This window comes from Cygnus olor, chromosome 11 (assembly GCF_009769625.2).
Source record: "Cygnus olor isolate bCygOlo1 chromosome 11, bCygOlo1.pri.v2, whole genome shotgun sequence".
In the NCBI taxonomy this organism is placed as follows: domain Eukaryota; kingdom Metazoa; phylum Chordata; class Aves; order Anseriformes; family Anatidae; genus Cygnus; species Cygnus olor.
In genome coordinates this window covers 13,309,302-13,319,692 of record NC_049179.1, presented here as the reverse complement: position 1 = coordinate 13,319,692, position 10,391 = coordinate 13,309,302, and the positions used below count along the sequence as shown (strand labels likewise).

The window sequence follows — 10,391 nt, the reverse complement described above, 5'->3', positions numbered from 1 at the left end:
CAGAAAGCAGGGAATGAGCATATTAGAATAGAGGGCAAATATCAGACAGCCATTTCCTTACATATTTGGGTTTTGTTGTTGTTGCTGTTGTTTTTCCAGCTGTCCACTCAACTGAAATAGTGCCACATATTTCAGATTCCTCCTAATTTCTTATTTTATTTAGGACACAGAGTGCCATTTGTATCTTGTGGAACTCAGGCTGTTTTGCTGCAATTATTTCTGAGAAATTTTCTGCCTTTTTAGTCTTTTTGCAGCTTATGATCCTCAGCAAATCTCTCTGGTAAGATAAAGAAATTCTTATCCTCTGTAAAAGGGATAAGATGATGTTTATAAAACTTACCAAAATACCCTTCATAAAATGCATTGCCAAAAATGTAAACTTGTTCTAGTCCTACCATTAGTTTTATTGTTATGTCAGAACGCATTAACCTTTTGTGGATTATAGAAAGATCAGTTCTATAAATATTGTTGATACCTAGAAAACCTGAACTGAGAAATGAAAATACTTTTGTCAAAATGTGGATGTTACATTACTTGAATCTTTACATTTTATTGCATTCATGAACTTTGCTATTGAGCAGATGGGGCAGCAGGAATCTGGGAAAATGGTAGTTTGCTCCTACCCTAAGCATTGAATGTGAAAAAGGCCCTTTTTCCATGCAAAAGACCACCTCTGGCTTTACTGATCATTTTTATTAAACTGACTAAGGTAATTTTTTAATCCAACTAGTATTTTAGAACTAGTGAGCTGGAGGGTTGTCCCACAGAGGCAGAATTGCTAATGAAAGCCTTCATCTTGCTGTGCAAATTGGTTTCAGCAGAATTTAGCTTAGGCTCTTATTTCTGAAGGTGGAAAGGGATAAAAGATGTTGAGGAGGATCTAGTGATGTGGAACTCCACTTCTGTGACTCAAATCCAGAAGGTCTCACTTCATGTTTTAAATCACAATGTTCTAACTACAATATATCACACACACAAACGAAATCCCTTAAAATGGATAAACTTTTACTGTATTCCAAAGTAAGACTTTTGGTGAAAAGGGCTTTACTTCCATAGTTCTGATCTCTGCGTCATTTTGCTGATTCAGATCCCAGTGTTATTTCTGGGATCTATCCTGTTGTTTGTGTCTTGGCATTTTGGTGAGGAGAACAATATTGTTTATTCCTTTTTTTTTTTTTTTTTTTTTTTGCCCAGTTGCTTCACAGAATGGTTTCAGGGAAGTAATTAAGTATGCAACATGGAAACTATATTCCTGTGTGCTCTGTGGTCTGTTCTGCCCGAGGTAACCAGCAGCAGCCTCTGTCATCCTAAGGATGTCACTTGTTGGCAGTGCTTCTGTCAGTAAGTCATGTTAACATCAGGAAAGAAAAATATAATCAGCTTAGTAAACCTTGTACAGCAAACAAGTGGTCTGTTAATGTGTTTGTGCCAGCTACTGCTCTCTTAGGCTTGATAATCATCAAATTTCATCACTTGAATTTTGGTTGTTGTTTAATATGCAGTTAAATTTGCATAGACTTCCATAGACTTGGAATATGTAGAATGTTAGAGCTGATGATATGAAATGAAAGACACCTGTGTGCTTGGTTCCTAGTACACACTAGCACAAGAATATTTATGTGATCTCAGTTACATTTCTTAGGTAAGGGGAATTCTGCCACAGACATTTCACCTTTAGGAGGATTTCTCCAATACTCAGTGTCATTTTCCCTAAAGGAAAAGGACCATAGAATTTAACAGCACTAACTAGAGAACATCATAGAAATTGCATTTCTATACCTCCAGGACTGAATAGAGATTAATGTATCTTCCACATTCTTATCGAGGTATTTCATTGCATTTTATAGGAATAATAAAATTTTCTCTTAGATTATATGGGATAGTTTAAAGAACAAGGTTGTAATTTCCTTAACAAATGCTTTTAAGACCTTCCTATGATTGTTCATTTAAAAAATTTCATTATTTTCTCTATAGCTTATTTAGGCAAGTGTGGTCATCCATATGTGACGAAACAAATTTAAAAAGGGCACTTTATGTTCCAGTTGCCAACAGTTGGGTGGATGGGGTTGCTTAATATCCAAGACTTTTGGATGAATTACGAGCAATATATTAACACAATTACAATGGTAACACAGATCAAAGAATGTAGCTGGGAGGTCTTATTAAAGTATGAGACTTTATTAAAATGTCCTGGTTTTGATTATATTAGATTAAAATATCTGAAATATCACCTAGTTTCTTCATGTCCCTGGAAAAGTAAATTCTGCTGGGGAACTGAATCTTCAAGGTTTCAGACCTTGACTTTTAATTCTTTTGAAGTGGAATTGTCGTAAATTAGAAGAATAGCCACATGACCTTTTTTAATCTATTTTTTGACATTCAACACATTCTCATTCACTTTAAATTATTACCTTCTTCTTTTGTTTCTGGACTTTATTGATTCAGATGGAGTAAACCAGCTTGGAAAGACCTAATTTCTTCAAAGGAAATAATTTAACAAACAAACAAACAAAATAACTTTCCACTATTTTTAAATAAATAAATATTTAGAAATTATTAGTGCATTGCATGGAATGAAAACACATGGGAAGATACCAGTTCAAGTTTTCCATCTCACAGGTCAGTGTGCTGTAGTGCTTAACTTATCTATTTCTAGTTCTTGTGCCAAGATGCAGAAAATACATCTATGCTGAACACTAGTATCAGTGATATTAGGCCTCTAAATTGGAAACAGTCACTGTAAAGACATCTAACAGAGTCTTCCTCTGGTACATAACAACTGGATTGAGATAAATATCACTTTTCGTAGTTCATTCACTTTCTGTTGCTACACATCGTGCCAACGTTTGTAATCGTGTTAATATGGTAAGTAAAGCATCCTGTTGTGCCACACAAACAGTATTTTTTTTTAAATATTGGTGTATTGCTTTTATATTACATTTTGTATTTGGTATTGATAGAGTGCTGTTTAATCTCTCAGCAAGTGTGTGGGTAGAGACTGGCACAGCCCTTGCTTTTGCTGAGGAACCCCATTCCCTATGAATTTTGCTTTCAACCTGCACATCTAGGCATGAGCTTGGGGAAAAAGCAACTAATTTATTTCATGCTGTACTGTATACCTGTTCTTTGTATTGCAGCAAAAGTAAACACACACCGTGTATTTCCACAATTACTAGAACATACTTTTAATAGCAGTGGTGATTTCTTTCTTCAGTTACCGGCGTTACAGATCTCGCCACAGATATGGAAAGGCTCAGAATGAGATAGCAAGGAAGTAGTTTATTACAGACAAATAGAGGTCAGTTTCATTCACCTATGGATTGTTTCTGGGATTCTGAAAAACCCTGGTAAAACTACCTAATAAGATAGAGAAAATGGGGAGGAGGGAAAATCAATCTCATTTCTCAGTCTATCTAAGCGAACAAAGAATTGCATGTGAAACAGAACACAGTGAGTCAACAAAGCTCACACCGAACCAAAAAGAAAAAAAAGCCTTACTTTGCATAATTATGTCTGAATTACAGTAGATTTGCCAGAACATGTTCCATTCTAAGCTCTAAGGTCTTATTTAGATGGAGCACGATATCAAATGTACTGGCTGCAATGTGCTCTTTCTGGGCTAATCTAAAGTCTCATGGGATATCATGCATGGAGACAGCACACGGTGTTGTATGGCTTCATTGGCTTATACTCAGCTGTTTGGCTTATTCGATACATGTGTTGAAAGCTGGGATAGCGCACTGTCAGATCTCTGTAGGCTTGTTTCTTCCGGGGTGGCTTCCCTACCTCTAAAATAGAAATGAAATAGAAATTATTAATGCTATTCTGATAAGAGAGGGATAAGGCTTAACCCCTGAATACTTGAAAATTGCTTCAGAGGACACTTCAAAAGTGCCTAATGCTATAAATCATGTTTTTATCAAATGGTATTTTATCAACATTATTGTGTTAGGGGTTTGGCTGTTTCACCTTTATGCACATATTTAACTTGACGCCATGTGGCTCACGGCAAGGCTTTCATGAGCAGCATTACCTGTACAATTTGAATAAGGGACTTTATAGAAACCTAAAGGAACTGAGCTATGCCCTATTTCCTGTTGCAGGGTAAGCTACTTGGAACACGGCTTTTCCTCACGAAAGGTATGAATCTAGAAATACTGTGACCAAGGTTCTCTAAAATCACAATAACACAGTTTTATCTGAATGAAAATAACTTATATTTACAAAATTGCTGATGCTAACAAAGTCTTCTAGTATTATCAGCATATGTGCCTTAAACCACAGGAATTAAGAATGACTGTCGAATATCCCAAACTCCACAGCATCAGGAGGCACTACAGCAGTAAGATGCTTAGAAAAACAGCTCAACATCTCATAGGCAAAAGCACAATAAATCAAAGATAAAGTAAACTTTCTAGATAAGCAAGAGCATTTTAATGCTATGCTGATTAAACTTATCTACAGGAAATGAGTAAACATAGCCTCCATGCTTTCTCTGTCTTTCTGCCAATTTACATCTTAATGGCGAAACTGGTGCAGGTCACTTATTCAGCAGAGCAAGGGACTGATTTGCAACTTTGCTCTGAGTGCTGCCCTTAAAGTCTGCAGGACTGTTCAGGGCAACTGCGCACGGCGAATGGAGCCGCTTAACGATTAACAGGCCTTCGCAGCGTTACGGGGGCATGACAGAGGCATTGCAAGACAGACGTGCTTTTTTAGTATTATACATATATATCATGTGTCTGCTGCAGTTATCACACTGAGGGCTTTCAATGAGTCTTGAAGTTTGTTAATTCTGTGATCGTGGTTTATTTTAGAGCCCTGAGGTATGAGATTACGAGAAAAATCTCTGATTTCATTAAAAAGCATAATTTATGGTCTTTGTGTTTGTACCAGAAAGCCTTAAAATGGCAACTGAGTAATAAAGATCAGTTGTTCAGCTATACTTATGCTTGAATGTGAACACAGGGTATGGCAAACTGTTGATTTTTAAAAGAATGCAACACAACTATAATCCGTATAGATTCCATGACGAGCGGAGTGGCCTGTCTGAATTCTTCGTGTTTGTCGTCTTTTTCATACTGAGGAACTCCATCAGTTACTACATTTTCATTAGTAATACAAGGAAAATCATATTATTAATAATGGACCGAGAAGTTTCTGTATACTATGATCCATTCGAAGCCCCAAATCTTCCATCTTCAGCTCAGACACAGGCGAGGCACACCACCACGCCTCAAAACCTCTGGGGCATGCTTCACACCCGACCCACCGCAACGCCACCCGCGTGCCCAGGGCTGCATTTTTGGCTGGGACCCCCAGAAACAGCGCTGCCAAGCGGAGAAACCCCCCGCGGCAGGCCGGGGCCGGCGCCCCCTCAGCGGCGTCCCCTCAGCGGCGCCCACACGGCCGCGCCTCATCGCCCGCGCGCGGGCCTGGGCTCGAGACCTCTCCCTCAGGGGGCTGCGCGCCGGGCGAGGAGCCGCTCCTGGGGCCGCGGGTTCGAGTCCCGAGTGGGGCCGCTGCTCCGGGACCGGCGACGGGCATTCGCCTGCCGCTCTTCCCGGGGGGCGGCGGCCGGGGGTCCCGCTCGGGCGCGGTCCCAGCGCACATGTGCGGCCGCCCGGCACATGCTCACTGAGCGCGGCGCATGAGCAGACGCGGCGCGGGGCCATCGGACATCTTGGGCCGCCCCGCACGGAGCGGGGAGCGCCGCCGCCGGGTCCCCGGGGCGGGAGCAGCCGCGGCGCCCCTCTCGCCTCGCCTCGCCCCGGCTGCCTCTCCCACCCCCGCCTCCCCCGGGCTGCTCAGAGCATCCCTCCTCCCCTCTATGCATTTGTCTTAATCCTTCTCAGAGACAAGATGGCAACGCCGGCGGCTGTAAACCCTCCCGGTGAGTAGCTGCCGTTGCCCCCCTGCGCCGCAGGGTCTCCGTCTCGCCCCACGTTGGCCCCGCCGCACCACACGCCCCCGGCCCGCCGTAGGCACACACCGCCCGTGGGGACCGGGACCGGGACGGGGACAGCCCCGCGGCTCTCCCCGCTCCCCCGTGGCTCGGAGCGGGCTCGCCCGGGACCGGCGGCGGCCGTCGGCGGCCGTCGGCAGCCGGGAGGAGCGGGCGGGCGGGCGGCCTCGCACCGAGCCCGGGGGAGACCTCGGGAGCCCGGAGGAGTTGTGCATAAGCACCTGGGGGCAGACGGGAGCGGGGAGAGACTGAGGGCCGGGGGCTGCTGTCAGTGTATGGTGCCCTACGCCCGGTCCTTGGTGCCCTACGCCCGATGTCCTTGGTGCCCTACGCCTGGTCTTTGGTGCCCTGCTGCTGTCCCAGCCACGCTATCTGAAGGGAAAGCGGCATGTCGAAACCCAAGGAAAGCACCTCAAGGCTGGCAGGTCCTTTGGTGTGCTCCCGTTTCCCTGCCAAAAGATGTCATAAATCAATTTTCTGATAATAATTTATTAGCAGAAGGAGCTCACTAAAGTTTTCTCTTTAAATTCTTTGTGGGAGGAAGACGTTCCCTGAGGTGACGTGTGTCTGTGAGGCGCAATGTCTGGTTCGTTAAGTGAGTGGTGGAGTAGAGTGGGCTTGTGTGATGTGCCGTAGTACGTGTTTCGGTAAGGTACTTTGGTCAATGTAGTGTTGTATCGTCGAGTATCTAACTTTAAACACAAATGGAACAGTGGATTTGGCGCTGGGCTCAATACTAATGAGGAACACTTTTATCAAAAGTGGATTCCAGTCCTACTTGTTTTAATACTGGGTTATGTTTTGGCATTTTTCGGTCAGTTTCAGTTCTGACTGTTAAGGGCTTCCTGGAGGAAATGTCAACAATCGTTCAAATGTTCTTGTAGCTTTCACGCTGAAGGTAAACCTTTTGGTGTACACAGTTTGTTTGTTTCAGTAAGTGTCAATAAAGTAAGCAGGAACAACAAACCTTTGCCAATCAGATTGAGTTTTCATTTCAGAATTCTACATATTAAATGAAAATCAATATTTAATGACAGGTTATTAAATGAGTGTTATTTAGCTTCTAGGCTACCATGTCATGCATGATAACGGAGAATTCCAGTGCGTGCACATGTAGCTGGAATCAGTGTGCGGTTTTGCAGGCACAGGCAGATACAAACAGCTTTTTTGGGGGAGAAGTTTGGTTTGCCTTCTTCCAATCTGCTCCTCCAAGCTCTGCACAGAAGGAACAGCACTGATCGCTTAGAGGTCTCTGCAGAAACTGCTGAGGATTTGTAGAGCCTGGCGGCCCTTTGGCACCACTGTTTTCCACCTCTTTTTCCACCTACTTGCAGCTGGAGTCACCAAAAATGTGGTTGCAGGAGTTTGGGTACACACGAACTGCAGGGTAGCCTTGGAGCAGGGCTTCCTGGTCGTTCCCCTGTGCCCCAGGGAGCGCTTGTGTTGTGAACTCAGGGAGATCAACGGGAAACATACTGAATGTGGGCGCCAAGCGTGCTGGCAGTGCAGTGATCCAGCACAACGAGGCTGGCTTGCCGTGCGGTCGTCAAGCGCTTCTAAGCACGGATTGCCGTCCGCCGGAAGGATGGGGAAGCGTGTTGGTTTCCTGGCACGAGCCTACACGTGCGTCCGCGAGGCTGAGGTTGCAGAGCGTCTTCTCACTCCTCGTCTAGGCAGCTGGAGCAGATCTGGGCTGACAGACAGTTCACCAACGATTAATGACCCTCCCATGTTATCTGCGCATGAGCATTGCCGTCAGACAAAGGTAGCTGTGCACGGGCAAAGTCAAAATGAGGAGACTTTGAGCTGTGAAGAGGTGAGAACAGTAGACTTCACTCTGCAGCGCAGTGCTACGTTTGCTCTACCACGGACAGCAGAAGATAGAGCTGTGTGCGTGACATATCTTGACTTACATTTTTTTAACATTATAATCTGTTGCTTTTGTTATTTAATTTTTAGACTAACCACAAAGCAGTATAGAGAAGCAGAATCAAAAGCTTTACTGAGAGGATTTTAAGGCTGCTTTTTTCTTTTGGGGCCGGATCCTCAGTTGGTGTAGAACAAAAGTAGCCCTATTAGTATTGGTGAAGCTGTGCTGCCTTACGCCAGCTGACTTTCTGATCCACGATGTTAGGGGAGCACAATAGAGAGATTAACTTGTTAAGCATCTTTAATGATGATTAGAAATTACAATATGATTAAATTTTTATTAAGCAATTGTCTGGGGTTCTAATAACATTTGATAATTTAGGCAGGACATTAACCTACAGCTACCACAATACAAATACATGGGGCATTAGTCATATTCTAGGTAGTGGAATGGGGATTATCAGACACGGAAAAGCTGGGTATTCTGTAATTCTGGACGTGGAAATCTTTCCCTGTGGTATCTCCTGGTGCAGAATTGTGCACTGCTCTGTGATGTTATGTTCTCTCCCACGTTAGATGCAGATTTTTCCATTTCCCTGCTCTTTTTGCAACAGGGTGGGAGCAGTTTGCAGCCTGTCCATGTTAGGGCTCGCAGGAGCTGCAGTGTCAGGACCGGATTGTGACAGGGAGACGGCCACATCTGACAGGTCTTTGTGGTGAAGGTGCTCGTCCATTGCTGCAATGAGACATTGCTCTGAGAACTGGGGGCTCTGTAAGATAATCTCTTTTCTTGCTCTTCCTGCACGCTTAACCTCAGGAATAGGATCTGGTTAGAAGTACTTTGTTCGTTTGTCGTAATCTGGATGACTAACCGAAGTGTGAAACACAATACAAGTGTGTGGGAAGCTCATCTGCATTGGCACAAAGCATCAGAGTTAATTTATTTCCTCCTGAAATAAGATTGGCATATTAAATGGGTTTTAAGAACAAAAAAAATGTGGAGGTGTAACAAGCATTTCATAAATTACTGCTTGCAGCAAAGTAACTTAGTGCCACGTCTGTTTTAAATACATACATTTTTGGAATGCAAACTTGTCCGTAACTGTTGCTACTTTGGGGTCAAATTTTGCTTAACTTGTGGTGAAGTATGTGATGTGGCGGTTCTTGTAGTAGCCCAATTGGGATGAAAACGTGAAACTCTTAATGAAATCAACATTTTGTTTTCCTGAGACTTTATGTGGCCTCGGGTGACTAAGTTGGCTCAGTTTTACAGATGGTGCCAGAGCAGCAGCTTTGTTGTGCTTAGGTGATGGGAAATGGGCTGGCTTTACCCCTTCAGCTCATTCCCAGGTGGAAGGGGCAACCTAGGTAGTACCCACAGATACACTACCAAATGCCACACACTCACACACCGAGTCTGTAGAAATAGTGAGATTAAACACTCAGAGCTTATCTAGAGTTACACCAGAGGGCAGTTCCCTTAGGGTGTTTTTGGCCATCTTTGAAGCTTTTGTGAATCTTTAGGATTGTATTCTTATATTTAATTGAAAAAACAAAACCAAACAGTAGCTGAGTTGTTCACACAGTCACTAAAGCTCCTGTAACGATTTCTTTTTCAGCAGAGAGTCCAAGGTCTGACAGTATGTACAGCAACCTACCTGGCTCGCAAGGGCATCTGTCAGAGCTGGGTTGAGATTGAGAGAGGTGCTGGGCAGTGGCAGAAGTGTGCTGCTGGGGCTTAAAGCCTCCCTCTTACAACCACAGCAGCTGACTGCGCATCCTTCTAGCCTATGGCTAATGCAGGATTTAAAAAAACAAACGCCTGAGGTTGATCCTCAAGGAAGGACAATTAAATGAGCACTTTCTACTTGCAGTTTGTAACGAGTTAGCAGCAAACTTCATGTTGGATGAATGAACACGTGTAACTCAGCCCTGCATCTGGCTTCTTGTCTTAGGCTGGCTTCTTGTCTGGGAGCTGGTTTTGTCGGTGTCCCATTCGCTTCTCGTGGGAGTTCAAGGTGGAGATAAATCATTCTCCCGTTCCAGCTGGTCCTTCTGGGAATGAAGTGGGTTGTTAGCCCGCCTTGCATTGCGCTCGGGCTGCTAAGATGTTAGAAAGTGTGGAAGGGGTTTATTGCTGCCCCGTTCCATGTTCCCACAAAGGAATTGGCTTTGACAGCCTGGCAATTCTTTTTATTTTTTTTAGCTTTGGTAGAGCTTAAAAATTGATGATTAAAAAATCTGATTTGGTGTTTTAGATTTCAAAATTGTCTATTCAATGCTGAGCCCCAAATTTGTTGTGTTTTATTGCTATGGTAGTAACAGCTTTGCCCATCATTACAATATAGACTATCCAGTAAACTCCAAAATCAATTTGACAGCATCCTGGGGAGTAAACGGAGTGTTCTACTGATGGGGATTATAATGGGCCCTAATGTTTCTGGGATGCAAAAACGTAGTGTTGTTTCTAGGATAATGCTGAAACGAGTCTCGAAAACTGAACACTCATTAGCTAATGGGATCCTTAAGCTACAGATCTTTTCCTTCTGTTTTCATT

At 43.7% G+C, this 10,391-nt stretch overlaps 1 protein-coding gene across 5 annotated transcripts in view; it reads left to right on the top strand.

The window, feature by feature from the left end:
- The first annotated feature begins 5,638 nt into the window (after positions 1 to 5,638).
- The window catches only part of ARNT2 (aryl hydrocarbon receptor nuclear translocator 2), a 107,526-nt gene continuing 102,773 nt past the window's right edge, over positions 5,639 to 10,391 (top strand). The window contains exon 1 of one of the 5 annotated variants that reach the window (XM_040569682.1): positions 5,639 to 5,893. In XM_040569682.1, the coding sequence (XP_040425616.1) occupies positions 5,863 to 5,893 (31 nt within the window). In that variant the 5' untranslated portion in view covers positions 5,639 to 5,862. The remainder of the gene's footprint in view (positions 5,894 to 10,391) is intronic. The other 4 variants (XM_040569678.1, XM_040569681.1, XM_040569680.1 and 1 more) reach the window with 4 other exon arrangements.